Here is a 21668-nt window from a genome sequence, read left to right as displayed (position 1 = left end):
CTCCCTTTCTCCTTCCCTCTCCTCTCCCCTTCCCCCTTCTTCCCCTCACCTATGCTCAGTTTTACCTATCCTAAGCATAATTGCATGGGTGTAAATCCCACTGAACTCAATAAGCATGCAAATGATCAATCCATTATGTGTAGCTTGGAAAAAGCATATGGTGAATGGTAGCAACTCCTGCAATCAGCCCAAATAACAAAAACAAGACATGCGCTGTGCTGATCTTGTTTTAGCAGGGAGGAAGCAACAATATTAAGACAGTTGATATAGTTCAGATAGTCGCTTTAAATATGCTTGATTTACTTTGCAAGTTGAGTGAAGTTTCCTATAGTAAATCATTTTCTTTTTCTTCTGTTTCTATGAATATGTGAAGTACAGCAACACTTTGCATAATTTATGCTAAAAAAACCTCTAAAAACAATGGTGGAGTAATGGCACTGACTATTTTGCAGAATAGTCTCCAATGGACATGATCAGTGCCTGAGTTTGCACAAGATAAAACAGTGAGAGGTGAAATATATTCTAGCAAATTTCTAGATGTACTTTATGTTTTTAATTGGCCAATCCCCACCCTTCCGTAAGTGGAATGGTTTAAGCTTAGCAGGTTGAAAACATACATCTTGGGCAAGCCAAGTTTGCTTTTTTCCAACAGCTAGATTCATTCCTTCAGTAGCAACATATTGTATTCAGTCAGTTTTTACATCAAACTGCAGTTTCAGATTCAACTGTTAATGCATCCAAAATAGAAATAGAACATAACCTCCAATTTGAAACACAAAACGCTATCTTCACCATCATATGACATAGACCAATAAAAAGGCTTTAAAATTAATAAAAAATAAATTTGACACAGATTTCTAGGATGAATAATGAGAAATATAATTTTATAGGTTAGATTCTCTGTAGAAACAGTAGTAACACAGGAAAGAAACAAAGTAAGAACACCAACATACAAAAACTGTAATTCTACATCTTTGGAGATGCAGTCCTGATTGTAGGTGTTGCACCACTCACCATATGCTCAGAGGCACATGTTACCAAATTCTTCCAAGCTGCACAGGAAGTGGATTGGACTGTGAAAGACCAACCTAAATTGTGTTTGCACATTTACTATAGCTTCCCAATTTCCCTGCTTTTTAAAGTCTGATAGAAATATTGGTTGGCTATAGGTATGGTCTTAAACCGCAAGGGTTTTTTGCCTATTAGTGAATGATATTAGGAGATATTGCTTGCAAAAATGTTTACTTTAGTGAAAACTGCATACAAAAATGTGTGTATTAGGAGACATTCGCACTAAAATGCTGAACAATTTTTAAGCGGATTTTTTTTAAAGAAAAAATACAAATTTCTTCAGAAATGTGGAGAACTGAATGGAATGGAAAAATGAGAAACTGAGAGAACCAGGATGGACAGATCCTTCCATCCCTAATCCTGACACATTCATATACATTGGCAAGTTCTGTTTAACATATAATCAGAAAACACAGGTGTTTATGATGGGGGAGGGACCATTAGACAACATTTTGGTAAATGTCTATAAGAATCCACTGTTAAGTAATTTGTATTCTGTGGCAAAAATTGAACCCATTTTATCCCAGTAGGACTTAATGACTAAATAACATGGTTTAACACAACTAGTTCAGGAAAGTATGAAGATGTCCATTTCATAAAAAGGAATGCCATGAATCCAAAGCTACAAATACACATCTCACATCCTGGAAAACAAAAGAAAGTAGATCCAAAAAAATTATTTCCAGAAAAACATGACAGACTTTGCATATGAACAAGTTTTATTCCTCTGTTGAAATTACATACATTTAGGGCAACAGTGAATGGACAAGTAATTTAACTTTTCATCCGTATCTATTTCTTATTTGTCTTTATGATCAGTTTACAGATAGAAAGAATGGCCTGCTGGAAGTTATCGCCCAACACCACATAAAGGATTAAATTGCCAAAGGTATTTAGTGACGCTAAGGATTTAGTCACAGTAAGAATGTCCCGGACCTGCTTCATTACGCTGCAGTTCACAGGATGGAGCTTTAGCTCAATATGAACCCCTCTAAAGATGTGAAATGGCAAGAAGCATACATAAAAGACAGCCAGGAGAACGATGGCTAGCTTGCGAGCCTTCTGCTTGAAAGTGGTGCCAGTGTGAGGCCCTCTTGCCAATGTGTAGATAATCACAACGTAGCAAAGAGTCACGGTTCCCAAAGGCAGGAAGAATGCCAATATTGTGAGGAGCCAGTTAAACCACCTTACAGAGATCAAGTCTTCTGAACTGGTAAGATCCTGGCAAATTAATCGATTAGAGCTTTGTTTTGTAGTGATCAGGTACATCATCGGGCTGACGGCCAACAGTGAAACGACCCAAACTGCAGCAGAGGTGACGACAGCCCATCTCCGTTTCTGAACGGAAAAGCAGCTCATTGGATAGACAATCACAATAAAGCGGAAGAGGCTGAAGCAGGTGAGAAAGAAGATGCTGCTGTAAGTGTTGAAGTAAAAGTTGTATCGGATGAGCTTGCACATGAAGTCTCCAAAGACCCAGTTTTCTCCATTGACATAGTAATGTATCAAGAATGGAAGGCAAGACATGTACAGCAGGTCTGTAACAGCCAAGTTCAACATAATGATAGTGCTGGTTTTCCAGGGCCTCATCTTGAAGATATATACAGAAATGACAATAATATTCCCAGGGAAGCACACCAGAAAGAGAACACTATAAATTAGGGGGATATAGATGTCCTGAAATGAGGCACCTTCATCAGTGCAGTTTCTGAAAGCAATGATAGGGCTTTGCAAAGAGGAGAAATTGGCCATGCCTTCAGATTTGGTACCCACCGTTGTCATACTTAATTCTTTGAGGAAAAAAGAAAAAGAGGTGATTTAGATTATGGAGCAAACTGTGCTGAAATTCTATCCATGTGACTATGGAAACACCAGCTAAACTTGACTGCAACCCAGTGTTTAGCCTAGGCAAATATAACCAAGAAGAAAGGGTTCCTGGGGCATATATAGGATAGCATAGGTCAAAGGCACTCACTGATACATTTTTGACTGACGTTCAGAATACATGTTCTGGTCCTTTAGAGCAAGGGCCAGGAACCTCAGGCCCATGAGGTCAAATGCAGCCCTCCAGGCTTCTTTATCCAACCTTGGGACACTCCCTGGGTTCCTTGCGGTCAGTTGTGTCGCTGCTTCTTGCTGGAAGGTAGAGGGGGAGGAGCGAGGCTGGCGTGATGCAAACACACCACGGGGAGCACCAGATTGGCTCTACTGATGCATTTGCAACATGCCATCCTCGCTACTCCTTGCCTGTCCCGCTCTACCTCCTGGTAGCGATACAACCAACCAGAGGTCAGGTGAGCAGTGCTGCCCTGTCATGCTGCCCACTGCTGCAATCTCCCACAAAAGGTAGGGGAGATATTTGTTGACTTTCAGGGCAGAGTACTGTGTGTTTCTGTGAGTCTTTTTACTTTTATAGGAGCTGGGAAAATGTTTGTTACACGTTTTGTAAAAAAAAAAGAAGCTTGTTGTTGCTTAAAAAAAAGGTTGCCACGGAACATCATTTGTTTATTTATTTATATCCCCATGTTTCATCATGCCTGATCTCAGGTAATAACCTTATAAAATACAATAAAATAAAACCATTTCAAACCCAGTCAAAATATCACGTAACCCTCATCTGTCAAAGTGCAGGCCATGTAGACATTCTGCATAAAATGCCTGGCAGAAAAGAAAGGCCTTCCTTCTGTTCCAGCCTGGAATACTACCAGGTTGTTGTGTGAAACACTGCAAAGGGCTTTTAAAAATATGTTTAAAAGAAGTAAAACTATATATATTTAAAATCCACTCAGCCACCTTCCATTAAGGGAAGAAGAAGATCCCCCCCCCAAGATTGATTAGATCTTTGGGGGATATTTTTGCCCCTCTTACACAAACTCCCCCTCTCCAATACTTAATCCCAACTCTACATTAGTAGAGACATCAATCAATTTGAACTGACCCCAGAAAAGGACCGGAAACTGCTACAGTTGACTATATAGTACCAGGATGAAATTACCATAATGCCTGGTCCCAGTTAGGAAAATCTAGCAGCCATATTCTGAACTATGTTGTCTGAAAACGTCTGTGTTGGCAGGTTCACATATAATGCATTATAGTACCTTAAACTGTCCACAGTAGCACACCATGCTCATGCCTCATGCGTCTTGCCTCAGAGGCAACCTGCACCTTGATGAGCTGAACAAGAAGCATCCCCAATTATCAATCTGTCATTTTGCTGTTAAAGGCTCAGGAACAGACTTGGTAAAGGAAAAGACCCCCAAGGAAGCCAGCCCTCTGATCTTTCATAGATGAAGATTGAACAAGCATGTGTGACACCTCAATTCTGATGCCAAAAATCACTGACCGAGCCCCACCCCACAACAACACATTGCTTAAGGATCAGCTATGCTGTATTTATTCACCCTGTAATAACCTGTTCCCCACTGTTTTAAAAGGCAGAGGAGGGCATTTATTCTATGTGTTAGCAATAGTTCAAAATATATCTCAACAGCCAAAAAATCTTAATTTCACATATACGCTCATGGGGTCTGAACTGGCGGTGACCGACCAGGAGAGAGACCTCGGGGTTGTAGTGGACAGCACGATGAAAATGTCAACCCAGTGTGCGGCAGCTGTGAAAAAGGCAAATTCCATGCTAGCGATAATTAGGAAAGGTATTGAAAATAAAACAGCCGATATCATAATGCCGTTGTATAAATCTATGGTGCGGCCGCATTTGGAATACTGTGTACAGTTCTGGTCGCCTCATCTCAAAAAGGATATTCTAGAGTTGGAAAAGGTTCAGAAGAGGGCAACCAGAATGATCAAGGGGATGGAGCGACTCCCTTACAAGGAAAGGTTGCAGCATTTGGGGCTTTTTAGTTTAGAGAAAAGGCGGGTCAGAGGAGACATGATAGAAGTGTATAAAATTATGCATGGCATTGAGAAAGTGGATAGAGAAAAGTTCTTCTCCCTCTCTCATAATACTAGAACTCGTGGACATTCAAAGAAGCTGAATGTTGGAAGATTCAGGACAGACAAAAGGAAGTACTTCTTTACTCAGCGCATAGTTAAACTATGGAATTTGCTCCCACAAGATGCAGTAATGGCCACCAGCTTGGACGGCTTTAAAAGAAGATTAGACAAATTCATGGAGGACAGGGCTATCAACGGCTACTAGCCATGATGGCTGTGCTCTGCCACCCTAGTCAGAGGCAGCATGCTTCTGAAAACCAGTTGCCGGAAGCCTCAGGAGGGGAGAGTGTTCTTGCACTCGGGTCCTGCTTGCGGGCTTCCCCCAGGCACCTGGTTGGCCACTGTGAGAACAGGATGCTGGACTAGATGGGCCACTGGCCTGATCCAGCAGGCTCTTCTTATGTTCTTATGTTCTTATCTTTGTGATGATAAAAAGTTACAGGCCCATATTGGCCAGTTCTTTTAAAGTGTTTTAACTACCGTCCTAAGCGAGCTTGCTAGGGAATAAGTCGCAGTGAATGTAAGGGGCCTTACTTCGGAGTGTATACCTAAAAGTATACTGAATAAATTAGTTTGATTCTTAAATCAAGTTTCACGCCATTCCTCAACTATAAATATTCAACAATGGATATTAAAAATCTACAGACCTTAAATGAAAGTAGAGGAACCTTTGGTAACCTTGTTTTTTATCTCTAATGTCTGTTTTTAGACCATATTTAGGGAGCAGAGACAATAAATTGCAATAAATCTGCTATAACTGTTCCATAACATAACTGTTCAGCTCCTTCCAAGGAACTATCATTTACCTTGGAGTGGGGGTGGGGAATCATATAATTGGTTTAAGGGCCAATTAGAAGGAAAATAAACCTTTATGTTCTTTAAAGCTGATTGTCAAATCTGCAATGGGACACCAGCTAGGAAGAATCAATGCAATTCATGCTAATTTATGCTGTGTCATAAAATACTTTTTAAAAGTGTTTTACCTCTATTTCTTTCATTTTCCGTAATTTAAAAGTTACTGTACAAAAACATTAACTGTTACTATACAAAAAGGCAATATTCCTAGGTTATTGTGAGCCAAATGAGGATTTGTGTGAAAAACCATACTTTCCCCCTATCTTCTTGTCTCCTGTAGTATACTATAAATACACCTTTAAAAAAGTGTCCTCCCCAATCCCAGAATTGTCCCTTCTCTGCATTTTCTGCATCTCATTCAATACTATAAGCAGATCATATTTAGACACTATATAAATATCTCAGGTTAGATACCAGTTACCTGGGAATTCATTATAAGCTTCCTTTCCCCTTCCGTTCTTTTGCGTAGAATATGACAAAACTCAAAGGGTGAGCAATCCATACAGTCTAATAATATCACCGGCTGGCAATGCAGCAATACAGAGCTCGGTGCCTCTGTGGCTTTGCTGCCAGCTACAATTATAATAAACCAGTCCAAATTCATGTATGCTGAGAGCTCGTGGAAGTGCTCTGTGCGTATGTGGCCAAGGTTATTTATATATCACCTACTAGGCCTGCCCTCTTTTGCATTTTGTTTTTCTTTCTTCTCACTGTTTGAAGCTTCCAGGTTCAGAGGTACCAACTGCTAAAGAGCAGCAGTGGAAAAGGGCTATTGCTGTCACACTTTGCTTGTGGACTTCTGAGAGACATCTGGTTGGGAAGGACCCAGTAAGGACGCTTTCCACCCTGCCATCTCTGTGTTGTAATGAATGACTCAACAATTACGAATAGCTTTCCTCTATGGGCTCTTTCTTATTAATTAACATGAATATTTACATGGTGTTTCAAAGAGTAACATAAGACAGTTCCCTGACCCAAGGCACTTAAAGTATAACGTTAAGCAGTGTGTATTTTAGGAAGCGGGGGATGAGGATGTTGAATGGAAGGGAGGAAGGTAACAAAACAGAATGGGACGAAATGAGTACATATGTATTTGTGGAAAATGTATATGAACAAATGGTGAGAAACTGAGAAAAGGAAAGGACAAATGTAAGCAATGCAGTTAAACATCTTGGCTTTATTGCGGATGAGGACTGAGTCTGATGACCAGATGGACCCTCCAACAGGAGCTTGATCTGCAGGACTTAGCAGGTGATACTCTTTATGTAGTATCGCTTGCTGATTTCTGCATAAGAAGAGCCCTGCTGGATCACCCCAAAAGCCTATCTAGCCTAGCATTCCGTTCTCACGGTGGCCTATGGGCTGTATTCAATTAACACACCCTGTCAGTGCACGGATTTCTGCTTGCACAATGGGGCTTCCCTCTCTTCTCCTCCCCCTGTGTGCCCCATGCCCTTCCCAAATCTGTTCCAGAGGGTTAGGGGAACCCCTAGAACAGATTTAGGGGCACGGGCAGGGGGAGGAGAGGAGGAGGCCATTCTGTTGCATAAGCAGAAATCCTTGCGCTAACAGAATGTTGACGTAGCACTACATTGGATGCCACCCTGAGCCTATGAGTGCAACAGCACTCTCCCCACTTGTGATTCCCTGCAACTGGTATTCAAAGACATACTGCCTCCAACTGAGCTCGTGTTAAAGGCAAGCTTGGCAACCTAGCAACCGACTTCACAGGGGAATCGTCACAGAAGAGATGGACTTTGAGTGATGTGAGGGTTGGATAATACCTGGATGCCCAAGTCCCTTATGGGTTGGGGCAGGATGGGTAACCTATGGTTCTCCAGATGTTGTTGGATTCCATCTTCCATCAGTCTCATCCAGGATGGCCAATGGTCAGGAATAAAGGGAGATGCAGTCCAGAAACATTTGGAGGGTACAGGTTCTCCTATTCAATGATGATGATGACGACGATTTTATTCATTAATGTCCCGCCTTTTTCCCATAACTGAGACTCAAGGCAGCTTACAAAAATTAAACAAATGCAGTTAAAACATATAAATAAAACATACAGAAGTTAATTAAAATGCAATTAAACTTACTATAAAATTAAAACCAATTAGAACATAGTGATTAAAAGAGCACAAAATATAAATCAGTAAAAACAGTGCCCTATTTAATAGCCCTTGCAGTCAGTTCCTAAAAGCTTGTCAGAACAGGAAAGGCTTCACCTGCCAACGGAAGGGCAGCAGGAAGGGAGCCAGCCTAACCTCCCTAGGAATAGAGTTCCAGAACCTGGGGTAGCCACCGAGAAGGCCCTTTCCCGTGTTCCCACCAGAAGTGTCTGAGAGGGTGGTGTGACCAAGAGAAGGGCCTCCCCCATTGACGGCTTGGACAGGCTCATATGGAAAGATACAGTCCTTCAGATAGCCTGGGCTCTAGCCGTATATTCTAGGTCCTATTCTAGGTGTTTTGGGGAAAAGATTCAAGAATAGGGAGAGCCAGTATGATGTAATGGTTAGAGTGTTGGACTGGGACAGGGAAGACCTAAGTTCAAATCTACACTTTATCATAAAACTCACTGGTTGACCTCTCTCAACTTAACCTAACTTACACGGCTGTTGTGAAGATAGGGGGGGACAATCATGTATGTCACCTTGAGACCCTTGAAGGAAAGGTGGAATTTAAATATAATAAATAAATACATAGGGGAAATGTTTAAGAGCACAGGAATTGTTTAAGAGTACAAGACAGGGATGTTCAGAATAGATTACTGATCAAGGTAAAGCTAGCATGAGAGTCATCAGCAGGAATATAATGGAATATGATGGCAGAGAGATGACAGGAAGGCTTACAAAGGCCACAGAGCACTTGAAATACAAGGACATATTTTAATCATTCTATGAGAATACGCTGGCTGTCTAGTTGTATATTTCCTCTAGTTTGATTATGGGAGGAACAAAAAAATAACATGGTTCATCGGGGGGGGAGGCAATTTATTATAATTTAAAACATTCTGATTAAATAAAATGTCAGGTTCAGAAAAGCTATTTAGAAGAATGGTAGATGTTTTAAAATCGTATTGTTTGCTTCGGTACAAAAATACAGCACACGTCATCCCGATTAAAGCAAACAGCTACTTTAGTATATTCAAAACTCTAGAAACCCAATATCACTCTCATTAGCCTCCAAGTAATCCTGGTTCTTGCCTCTACATTGATACTGATTGCTTAATTAGGCAAGTTGTAACCATCACCTATGCTGTTATGATAGAAAGTTGTCCAATTGCTAGCTGCTTCATTGCTGAAATAGTTACATTTTTAGCAATGCACGACTCTGGGAACCCCTTGTTAAAACAAAACATGTTTTAACAAGAACCTAGCGTTCTCACACATGAGCTTCTAAGGAAAGAAAACCTACAATGAAAATGACAAGGCGAACAACCGTAGTTGTAGCAGTAATAATAACTTGCAGGATAGAGGGACAGCCATGTTTGCCTGTTGCCACAAAATGACACAGTTTATTGCTTGCATTTATACCCCGCCTTTCTTTTCATGGCAGAAACCCACGCCGCTTCCGTATGGTTCCCAGGCAGTCTCCCATCCAGGCACTGACCAGACCTGACCTCACTTAGCTTCACCAGGGAGCTGGCCTTATGTGCCTTCAGACCATAGCCTGGGACGTAGAATTGTATGGTATGTTAAGGGCTAACAGATTAATACAAGCTTTTGTGGACTAGGGTCCATTTCATCAGATATCCTCAGAGATAAACTAGATGTGATGCAAAACTAGATGTGGGCATTTTGTTGGACCTCAGAGGGTTAACCCTTTTCTTGCCTGCCATGATCCCAATGAACTCCTTCCCTTCTATTAGTGTTGCTAGTCCCAAGAGGCTAACCTCCAGGTTTAATAGCAGCTGCAGTGTGTGTGTGTGTGTGTGATTTTCACTGGGACTACAGCAGGGGAAGAAAGGGTTAAGTTCTCCTTTGCTTTGCAACATAGTCCTGATGAAAATTGGGGAGAGGTTACATCTAATATTAATTTTTTTAAGCTATAGTTCCTAGTGACATATTGAGTGTCACATCTACTTTGGACCTCAGATGGCATATCTATAGACAGAGATAGATCAGATAAACACACACATACACAGAAGTATCAAGAAAAAAATTGGAAATCAGTGAGACCAAATAGCCATGAAACGCAATAATGTACAGGATGCAAAAATTCTGTATGACGCTTAAACGTATGTTGTATATACTTTTTACACAGAATTGTCACAGAGGAATTTTTTTTACATTTGGCCCTGCTACTTACAATTTTCATCCCTACACATGTGTGCATAGGAATGTATATATACTAGGGGTGTTCATCTGAATATATACCAAATTATTATGTGAATCGGGGTGATTTGGGATGTCCAAATCCAGTAACAATGTTACTGTATCAGGGTATGAATGGACAAATCTGTCAATTTTAGTTTCTCTCACTTTCTCATTTTTTTCCTAATTTTAAATTCAGTTCTGCACATTTTTGGCAGCAATTTGTAATTTTTTTAAAAAATCCCCATGAAAAATTAGTGCACATTGTTCCTAATAAATACATTTTTGTACAGTTTTAACTAATACACACTTTTGCAAGCCATTTTTCTCTAATATAATTCATGTTATTTTCACTAATATATGCATTTCTATGCACACTTTTAAGTAATATATGTATTTTTGTACATATTTTTGTACAATTGTACATTTTTGTACAATTTTGTACATGCATTTTTGTTTGGTTGCAGAACTGCATCACGAAATTCAAAGAAGTTTGGTTTTCAAAGGATAGCTGTGTTTTGGTTTGTGTATTGATTTGAGAAGTGCAAATTAGGTAGTTTCTTGTTAAAATGCAAACATCATAGAAATTTTTTGTAGTCTCATCAGAACAGAGACTCTCTAAGTGTCCATGTCACTCTGTGGCCTCAGCTGCCCCCCAAACTATTCCCCTCCTGAGAAATGAAACCAAGGTGCCTGGGGAAATGCTCAGAGCTTGAAAGGGGAGGGGTGGAAAGTGGGGGTTATATTTCATTTTGATGGGCAGGCCTAGCTTTTAATCACAGTGAATTATTTTCCCAGGGCACTCCAATCACAGTGATAGGGAGGGGGGAGGGATTAAAAAATCCCTATGGATCTATGTCTTCCCCTATGAAAGTCAATACAGAGACTCCCATTGTATCCCCAGAAATCCATGGGGGCAGAAGCCCAACCCCATCCACGACCTTTGGGGTAACAGGGTCTTAATGCCCAGGTATGTTCATGTGGGAAGGATCCTTTATCTCTCATTCCCAAGAGTATTTTGTCTGTTTCTGGTAAATGCAAGTACATTCTGTTAGAAAGCAATGTTGCTTTTTGTGTCTTTAGCATGGATGCACTGCGGTTCTTAAAAGATATAGAAGAGAAATCAAGGAGGGATACAGGTCCTACTGTGGTGACCTGATGGAAGGGACATCCCAATACATTTTACTGCCTGAGGTGAAGGACAAGATGGCAACCCCTGCCCTCCCCATTGGATGTGCAGAAGCCAACTAGACTTGCAGTTGCATCTTATTTCATCACTGGTGAAGGGTCAGTGTCCACTGCCAAACCAGAGTGAAGCAGGCTAGCATAAGGGATCCAGAGCAAGCTACAAGGCACACAGAGTTCTGTCACCCCAATCTCCAGAATGTGCTGCCTGAGGCAACTGCTGCACTCTTGCCTCAGAGCAGGGCTGTCTTTGCTGCTGGAAAACTCCTGTACATGCAACATCTGTGTAGAAAAGGAAACATTGGCATGCACAGCTTGTCATGCACAAATGAAATGCCCTTCTTCCACCCAGCTATTACAGATACAGAAGCCTTGTTTCTCCCATGCATTTTGTCACCATTGTCCATTTTTAAAGGCTTCCCCTAGGCATTGGAGCAGGATGACATCACAAATCCATTCCCGGGGTGTTTTGGTTACTCATTCGATCGGCCGCACTTGTGATTTGCTATGCAGATTTGGATGCAGAGTTGGTGGCCAAGAAGAGAGAGAGGTGGGCTGAATGAACCTGCTATCTCCATGCTTCATTGCCAGGAAATGATAACAGAACCAAAAGGAAAGGGCTAGATGTGAATATTGTCCAACGCATTTGAAAATGTAACTCCTGGATTTAGCAGCAAGTTCACGTTTTAGTGAGAAGATAGGAGGCAAACCACATCTATTGCAGAGAATTGATTCTATGTGTTGTACTTCACCATTGACTGAGCATAAGCAGCTCACACAAGGGATTATAGGGAGAAGGGTTCTCAGAAGAGGTGGTGTAAGCCTCTAGATAGGCTTCAGCAGCTGTATTGTAGATTAAATGCTACGTACGAGTTTTGATGCTGAATCTTACCTCTTCAGGCTCAGCACATTTCTGACACCTTAAATGACATGTTCTCTTCACACCAGGAGCCTCACGTCTGTCCTCCCTGCCTTGCTTTTTCCCTGAGGTATTCTGTTGTGTCATATAGAATCACCTTGCAGCCTGGCCAGCCAATTAGTAATTTGTATTTTCCTACAGCAGCAAAGCACGTGCTTCACTACATTGATGAGAGAGCAGCCACTTCTTCTGAACTACAGGAAGCACTATATATAAGCCCCTTAAAGGGAGCAAAGTAGTTGCGGTCGATGGGTGAAATAATACGCAGACAACAGCAGCTATGGTTGAATAAAGGGCCACTTTATTAAATTATAAACAAGAACGTTTAAAGCGACCTGCAGAGGTGAAAGCTAAGTGCGGGAACTAACTATAGGCAAGCAGCTTGCCCTACAGCTCTCGGGCGACCAGCCCCTGCTGGGGCAAATGGCAAGCCCCCTTTTGCTTACCCCTTGCCCCGGCCACACCTTGTAGGTGAGTAGGGAGGCCTTCCCATGTCACCACCCCCCGGGGCCGTAGAACCCTCAGGTGGATGAGGTAAGTTGGCCCCAAAAGCAGTCCTCGGGCCGTATAACCCTGAGAGACAGGCCTCCGGAACCACCAATCACCTTGAAAGGTGCCTAAGGGGCCACCTAGCTGTCATTACTTATTTCCCCTCCCGCACTTTACCACCACAAAAAGGGGACAAATCTCTATTTAGTCCCCTTTTCCCCACTGCACAGAAGAACTTCCAGCAGAATCCTCTGCAGGTCTTGCAAAAAGATGTCGTTCCCTGTGTCTGACAGGTGAACGCCATCGGCCCTATAGGTTCAACCCTAGAATGCTGTATAAGCAGATGTGGAATGGGCAACCCACCATCCCCAAGAAGCGCCAACCGAATCTGTCGGTTGATCCTCTTACATGCCCAGTCTATCCTCCTGGGGTCCCAAACTCCACGCCATTCCCTGCGTGGCAGTATGTCTGACCAAAGCAGACAAACTGAAGGCCAACGCTGCCTTATAATGCACATGTTGCTACATGCTTGAATAGTAAGGGCCCTGCCCTTCAGTAAACCCAGGTCATTACCTCCCAGGTGAATGACCAAAATGTGCTGAACGTCACACACTAACCCTTGCCGGAACAGGGTGGGTAGGAGCCCATCCCAGCACATCCCTTGCCGGCCAAGCCATTGTACAGTAGCTCGTTGACTGAGCCCCAGCTGTGAGCCCATTTGAGACGACGCGGCCCTGCGGCCCGCCCAGAAAATCATGCTGTGGCCGCAGATTAGGATGCGCATCCGCTCCGTCCACCTCTGGCAACCTGCCAAAACAAGGCAACACCATTAGGCTTCCGTATTACCATGCCCCCTCATGGGGCGGACATAACTCCTGTAGGCCCCAGAAGCCCACCTTCCAACAGCTTGCAGCCTGGCTCGTGGAAAACCCAGCCCCGCTGCCGTGGAAGCCGCTCCAATTCTAAAAGAGTGGGTCCCGAAACATGATGGGTCTATTCCCAATCTGTGTAGGGCCTTCTTCGTAAGTGCCCAAAATTGATATTTAGTGAGGGGATCACCATTCCTGTGAACAAATAAATATCCACTCACTGCTCCTCTAGCTGTCATAAATGTTTGCAGGGCCATCACTGGGCAAATGTGTGGCAACGGGGAGGGAGCTAAAATAACAGTCCGTCCCCTACCCCTTTGGTCAGTCTTAGACCTACGTAACGTAAGGTAAGCACTGCCTGCTTTCATATTGATATCTGACATTAAGAGGGCGCGCTGTGACTGGTCCATCTTAGACCCAGCCACTACTTCTCCAATCCGAAATGCCCCCAAAATAATGTAAGGGACACTGCTTGAAATAGCTGTATTTCATAGGTGGAAGAACATACAGCTGACCATTGGCTCATGAGTTTCTCCAAAAAGCTCTGGAGATATAGGACGGTGGTGTTCGATGCAGCTGGGCGCTCCCTAGCCCACCCAGCCAACATGCACCGGACCCTAAAATCCATGGAATGATCTCGAAAACCCTGTGCCTTAGCTAGAAGTGGAAAAACTCCAGGATCCTAATCTGCAACAGTTAAAGCATGTCCCTGTGCAGCTTGCAGCCCTGGGCCACAGAGTCAATCTTGATACCCAGAAGGTGAACACTGGCACAGAGCCAATCTTGATACCCAGAAAGGTGAACACTGGGGCAGGATCCTCCATATTCCCAGTTTTCAAGGGAACCCCCAGTTACATATCCATACTATAAGCTGTGACCTCAGGTGCTAACATGCACCCCAAAATCTGCCCTACCGATGAACAGCCCATCATACAGATAGTGCCCCACTGTTTCTGAGTCCACTTGTCTCCTGACTGCCCCCTACCAGAAGGATCTGAAGCACTCCATGCGAGAATTATAGCAGTCCATAGGCAATGCTCTGCCACCTGTGCGCACCACGTTAAATGAAGCATAGAGCACCGGTCCTAGACTATCAGGTATGAACCCGTTACTGCCTGACCCCTTAAATAAGACTGGTTGTGAATCAGGCGTAATTTGCCCACTGCCTTTTAAGGCCCTACCTGACTGGGGTGGCCAGGAAGGGGCCAAGAACTCTGCCCGACTGTACATCTTTACACTCTGTCCCTGGCAATTACCGCCATAACTAAAACAGATTGAAGATTGTAGGCCATGAAGGCCAGCCGGAAGTTGTAAGCCATGACTGCCCCCCCCCCCAGAAGGAGCTGCAGCACTCCATGTGAGAAATATAGCAGTCCATAGATAATGCTCTACCACATAAAAATGCATAAGGCATCTCTATCACAGGTGCGCACCATGTTGAATGAAGTGCAGCGCACTATCCCAGGCTATCCAGTATAAACCCATCACTGCCTGACCCCTTAAACAAGACTGGTGGTGAATCAGGTGTAATATGCCCTCTGCATCCTAGGGCCATAACTACGACAGATTTAAGACTGTATGCCCTGAAGGCCAGCCGGGAGTTGGAATCTGGGATCAGGAAACCAAAAGAAAAACACCATAACACAGACAAAACTCCCTTTAAACCGGGTAGCCAGTAAGCGAAGTTCGTAGTACCTCAAGTCTAACTGGGGAGGGGCACATGTCCCTGAGCAGCTTAAGCTGGGGGGTTCCTCTTACCCCCTTGAAGGCCTCCGGCCTAATATCTCACTGCTGCGCATATCCTTCTGCAAAGAAAAGGAGTAAATCATTTATAAGTAAGTACACTTTACCAACTACTATTCCATGGCAGCTAATCCAGTTCCCCTAAAGCACAGAGACTGAGGATATGCTGCTGTCACCAATATTTGGACCCACTGCAGCTTTCTCCTAGTGAGTTTCCAAACAACCATAATAATAAATGTTCAAATGCACAATGTGCATGCTACATTGATTTTAAGTAACTGATATCAAAATAGAAGTGCCAATATAAAAGTTGCATGCTATATATGACTACAGGTAAATGATATCAGAAATCCTAACAAAGAAGGTTTTTGTTGTTGTTGTTGTTACAAAATCATCAGGAAAGGGTGAAGAGTCTGCCTGGAACTTAAAAGGCAGCTTCTGTGTCAACAACAATCTAAACTCCTGTCAAGGCACCCCTGCTTTAGTAAAGTCTAAGATCCTGGAATTAGGATAAGAGCCTTATAAGCAGTCTGGCTGTCCTTTTTATTCCTACCCTCCCATCAAGCCACATTATAATCTGCTAGACCTTCAATTCCATGCAGAAGTTTGCATGTCCTTTAGTACAACAAATGCCATATGCTTTGTTTTTGATACGAGACTAAATTCAAATAAATGCAACTTCTGTCTCAGAGGTAACAATTAGCGTGGCACTGACACTTGAAAAAGGATCACTGTCAACTAAATTATGGTGATTTAGATATTTTCTAGCAAAACCTTGTCATCTGTGCACACCACTAGTATCTAAATAGGACAGGCACAAAGTCCCAGAAGGCTCACCCAGCCCCACCGAGGCCACCATATAATGTAATGATAATAGAATTAATTACCTCAACCTAATATATTCCTGGGCCTAGCAAGAAGTTGGAAGCTTAGCCAAGAGCTCCGTATCCTCCAACAGCCACCATGTAATAAATTAATAGAATAAAGTACCTGCAACCTAATATAGGCCCAGGTCTAGGAAAAAAACTGTAAGCCTAATCAAAGAGTCCCGCACAATTGCCAATAGAGGCTGCCAGGGCCTCACCCACATCCCTCACTGTGTTGCGCCCCCTACGTAGGCTGAACTCACACCCAGCCTTGGCAGTCCAAGGGGGAAATAGGGCCTGTGTTGGCAGGCCCGAAAAGCCTGTGCAGCTGTCTTACTGGCTTGTTGTAAACAGTGTAAAGTGTGAAGAATCGTGTTATACCACAGCCTCCTCCCATAATTTGCTCTGAGCCTGCAGTAACTGGCCCAAGGTCAACCATTGCGCCTCACAGCAGTTGGGGAGACTCGAACCCTGGTCTCCTGGGTCGCAGTCCAACACCCTAACCACTACACTAAACCACCTTTTCTCCCACAATCTGCCCTGGGCTAAGGGTGTGTGTGTGGTTTTAAATGCCCAAAGGCCTAGGCAGCAAGGGGGTGCCAAATACATATATAGCATGTTTATTAACTTGATATGTTTATTGTATTTTACTTTATTTATAAATGTGTTTCTTTCTTTTACCATTATCAGCCCAGACGCTTCCTGCCCGCTAGGCCCTTTTAACGAGGCCTGCTGGCTAGGCACATGCCCCTTTTGGCGCAACTCTCTCCTTCTTAGGAGGCATTGGGCTCATATCTATTTATCATTAATTAATTAATATTTAATGTAAATGTTCAATATATCTAAGTGGTACTCTTATATTACCTTTACCCCCTTCCCCTTTTATGGGGGGGGGGGAGAAATCAGCAACCCACAGGGATGCGTCTCTCTCTCTCACTCTCGCTCCATCTATCCCTTTAACTGCCTAAATATACTTGCGTAATATTTAAATGTATGTGGTTGTAATCCTTGTTTAACCTCCACTCCCTCCTCCCTGTATAGGGGGGAGGATGTTTGTGTAATCTTGCTTAACTTGGCCAGGCCTCACCACCAGGCCACCTGCAGCCACGCAGCAGCATTAACAGTCGTTGCCCTCATGGCTGCAACCTTAAATGGGCTGATCAGGCCCAAGCATCGACCATGTGGCCAGAAAATGGCCACCGCTCTCTGTCCCTCGCTGTTCAGTAGCTCCGTCTGTCCCACGCCGTCATTCTTCCTCTCTTCGTTGTTGCGAGCCAAGAGGAAGTCGGAGAGGGCTGAGCGGGCTTAAATAGGCCCGTAGCTCTGCCCCCTTCGTGCGGAACGCCGCGCGTCATCCCAATGCGACGCGCGATGTTCCCTTCTTCAAAATGGCTGCTGCGACTTCACCCTCGGCCGCAACTGTGCTACCGCTCCCCAGAGCTTCGCGCAGGTAAGCGAAGCTGCATTTATGCCTTACAAGGGCCCCTGCACCGTAGTGTGTTTAACAGAAGGGTTGCTGAGGCCTGGATCCCTCCTTTAGAGATTGCTTTACACTGCCTTATATTGGTCCATCTGGTTCAGCAAGTCTACGGAGCTTCTTCACATTCTGTCATTATTCTTACCACCCTGAACAGTTTGATGTCATTTGCTATCTTGGCCACCTCCATGCTCCCTCTAGCTCCAGGTCATTTATGAACAAACTGAAAAGCACCAGTCCTAATACTGATCTTTCTTACATCCCTCCATTGTGAGAGGGCTATTTCTTTCTACTCTTCTTCCCGTTCTTTAACCACTTACTGGTCCATAAGGGACCTGTCCTCTTACTACATGACTGCTAAGCTTACTGAGGAGTCTTTGGTGGGGGCCTTTATTGAAAGCTTTTTGAAAGTCTAGGTACACAGTGTCTACTGGATCACTCCTCTCCATATGCTTACTGAGACATTCAAAGAACTTTAAAAGGTTAGTGGAAGAGGACATACCCTTGCTGCAGTCGTGATGGTTCTTCTCAAGCAATACTTGGTTCTTCGGTATGCTTTTTAATTCTAACTTTAATAATGCTTTCCACCAGTTTTTCTGGAATAGACATTAAGCTAGCCAATCTGTAATTCCCTAGATCTCCATGAATCTCCAATAAAAAATTGCTGTTACATTGGCCACTTTTCAGTCCTTGGGTATGGAGGTTGATTTTAGGAACACTACACAGCAATTTCACATTTGAGTTCTCTAGAATCATAGATTCGTAGACTTGGAAAGAGCCTATAAGGCCATCGAATCCAACCCCCTGCTCAGTGCAGGAATCCAAATTAAAGCATACTCAACAGGTGGCTGTCCAGCTTCCTCTTGAATGCCTTCAGCGTTGGAGAGATCACCACCTCCCTAGGTAATTGGTTCCATTAGTATCCTAACAGTTAGGACGTTTTTCCTGATGCTCAGTTGAAATCTAGCTTCCTATAACTTGAGCCCATTATTCCGTGTCCTGTGCTATGGGATGAATAAGAAGAGATCCTGGCCCTCCACTGTGTGGCAACCTTTCAAGTACTTGAACAGTGCTCGTATCTCTCCTCAGTCTTCTCAATGCTAAACATGCCCAGTCCTCCCCCCCCAGTCTTTTCTCATAGGGCTTTGTTTCTAGTCCCCTGGTCATCGTCATTGCCCTCCCCTGAACCTGTTCCAGTTCGTCTGCATCCTTCTTAAAGCGTGGTGTCCAGAACTGGATGCAGTACTCAAGATGAGGCCTAACCAGTGCCAAATAGAAGGGAAGCAATACTTCACACAATTTGGAAATAACACTTCTGTTAATGCAGCCTAAAATAGCATTTCCCTTTTTTGCAGCCACATCGCACTGTTGGCTCATATTCAGCTTGTGATCAACAACAATCCTAAGATCCTTCTTGCATGCAGTATTGCTGAGCCAAGCAACCCCCATCTTATAACTGTGCATTTGGCTTCTTTTTCCTAGGTGTAGAACTTTGCACTTATCCTTGTTAAATTTCATTCTGTTGTTTTCAGCCCAATACTGCAGCCTATCAAGATCCTTTTGAATTTTGTTTCTGTCTTCCAAGGTATTAACTATCCCTCCCAATTTTGTATCACCTGCAAATTTGATAAGCATTCCCTGCACCTCCTCATCCGTCATTAATGAAGAGCACTGGGCCCAGGATCCAGCCCTGTGTTACCCCGCTTGTTACTTCCCCCCAGTTTGAGAAGGTGGATGCCATCTTGACTTGATTATTTAATCATTATAAATTTGTCAGTAAGGCCTAGAATTTCAGCTCTTGTCTCAGTGCTTGCCTCAGTTCCTCAGACTCCCTTCCTAAGAAAGTGAATTCAGGCACAGGGATCTGTTCTATATTTCATGCTGTGAAGAAAGATGCAAAGTATTCATTCAGCTTTTCCGCAATTTCCTTATCCTTTTTAGCACACCTTTGTCTCTCTTGTTGTCCAAGGGTCCAACTGCCTCTCTAGCTGGTTTCCTGTTTCTAATTTATTTAAATAATTTTGCATTGTTGTTCTTTTTGGTTTTATTCTACTTCCAGTGGTGTTTCTTTGCTGCCATCTCATGGCAAGCAGAAATACAACATGCACTCTAAAATGCTTATCCAAGGGATGAATAGGGTAAACTAGATCAGGACAAGAAAACAAGAACACATTTTCATACACTTTTTGAGATTCAGAACTAACTTTCAGGTCTGATAGTGTCATTTAGATGGTAGAGCCAGGCAACAGAAGTGGGTTTTAGCTAGACAGTGGTGGTCAATGACCCTTAGAAGCCAGGGCTGTTCATATTACCTGCTGTCCTTGTTGCCCATGCATCAATATTCTTTTTTAAAAAAGTTACATCCCAATGGGTATTGTTATGGACTTTGATATCTGTTTAAAAATAAAACTGTGCATACATATACATGCCCATTAACAGTAAAAAAAATAAAAAATAAATTAAAAGGTGGCAGGAGCTTCAGGGAATCAAGAATAGTGATCATCAGTAGCTTGTAGTAGAGGCAGAGCACAGAGAAATGGAGAGAACAGCCCTGACTAGAATAGCAGGGCAATCAGAAAACAAGATGTTGCTCCAGGAGATGGTAGGGGAGATGAGTGACAAGAATGGAGGAGTGTGGTGGAAGAAGCCATTCCTGCATCCTTTTCACCACTGTGGGGTTAATATAACAAAAGAGAGTAAAATAAGCATACTGTGGGGGGAAGCAAAATTATGTCTCCGTGAGATTTCCCTTGGGATAGCACAGTCCGTGGATCCGTTTTGCTCAGGGTCTGGCCAGCTATTAGGATGACCATTTATAGAGAACTGTCCTGCGTTTGAAAGCCCTGTCAGAGGACAGTTCCTCTATTTGAAGATGCCTTCTACTTGAAGAGCTATCTACCTCAGAGACCCAAATTACTTGTAATTCCAGAGCCGCCCCTAGGCACTGGGATGCGGGGCAGTTGCCCCGGGGCCCCCCCCTTTGGGGCCCCCCGTGCTTGGCGATCTGCTCACCAGCCGGCTGGGTGCAGCGCTCTCTCTCTTTCTCTCTGCCCAGGACAGGAGCTCGCTCGCCTGCCTGCCCGCCCGCCATGCCGAAGCTGCCGCCAGCAGTGAGAAAGTTCAGCGCCTACAATGGGATTTACAAGACATTTAATTTCGGCCAGATCGTGGTCAATGTGATTATGCATTCCTAGACCCTTGATTTTAGTGGAAGTCAGCCCCCCTCCCTCAAAACTAGGTAGGACGGCAGCCGTATAAACCACCTTGCTTCGGAAAAGCACGGTTAATCAGATGTAAAAGTTCCTGATGTGACTTCCCCTAGGTAAGGATCGCTGTGGTGTTATCTGGAAGGGTATCCTATTGTAATCCTAATGGGGGAGGCTATCCAAGGAGAAGCTCAGCTGGCCTGTGGAGCAAGCTGTGTTAGGAGCCTCTCACATGGCAAAAGCTACACTTTAGCTTTTGCCTTCAGCCAGCCTCACTAGCTTTTGTGTGTGTGAAAGAGAGACAGACTTACAGCAAATGTCGCAGGCTTGCTCTTGAATATGCTCCAGCTTAAATCGCAAATAATGAAGAAGAAAATACAAATGATTTTTTAAACTCCTGCTTTTTCTGGTTCCTGTCTAAATAACTCTTAAGAACCCGATACACAGGGACTCTGGAAGATTAATCCCATGTGATTTGGGTGGGGTAAACAGATGCAACATCTTTGCCCCAAACCCTATTATTTAACTTATTTACTCCAAAGGAAATTCCCCCAAAGTTGGACAGACCTGTCTCCCCTAGTAACTTTGCCTAGGGTTGTAGAGGAACCTTTTTGCAGCTTCCCACTTCAGTTTGCAATCCTTTACACACTCACTTTGGAGTAAGCCCTATTGAGCTCATTGGGGGTTGCTTTTGAGTAGAATGCCTAGGATCAGGCTCCAC

At 43.5% G+C, this 21668-nt stretch overlaps 1 protein-coding gene across 1 annotated transcript; it reads right to left on the bottom strand.

Moving 5' to 3' along the window:
* Positions 1-1863: 1863 nt before the first annotated feature.
* On the bottom strand, positions 1864-2880 carry LOC133385786 (2-oxoglutarate receptor 1-like; the record flags this gene model as incomplete). The annotated part of the gene is made up of 1 exon (XM_061629359.1): positions 1864-2880. A coding segment is annotated over one exon (1017 nt), but the record flags the coding sequence as incomplete, so codon positions are not given.
* Positions 2881-21668: the final 18788 nt, after the last annotated feature.

Source organism: Rhineura floridana, chromosome 5 (genome assembly GCF_030035675.1).
Source record: "Rhineura floridana isolate rRhiFlo1 chromosome 5, rRhiFlo1.hap2, whole genome shotgun sequence".
Taxonomy (NCBI): domain Eukaryota; kingdom Metazoa; phylum Chordata; class Lepidosauria; order Squamata; family Rhineuridae; genus Rhineura; species Rhineura floridana.
This window is presented reverse-complemented; position numbering and strand designations above follow the sequence as displayed.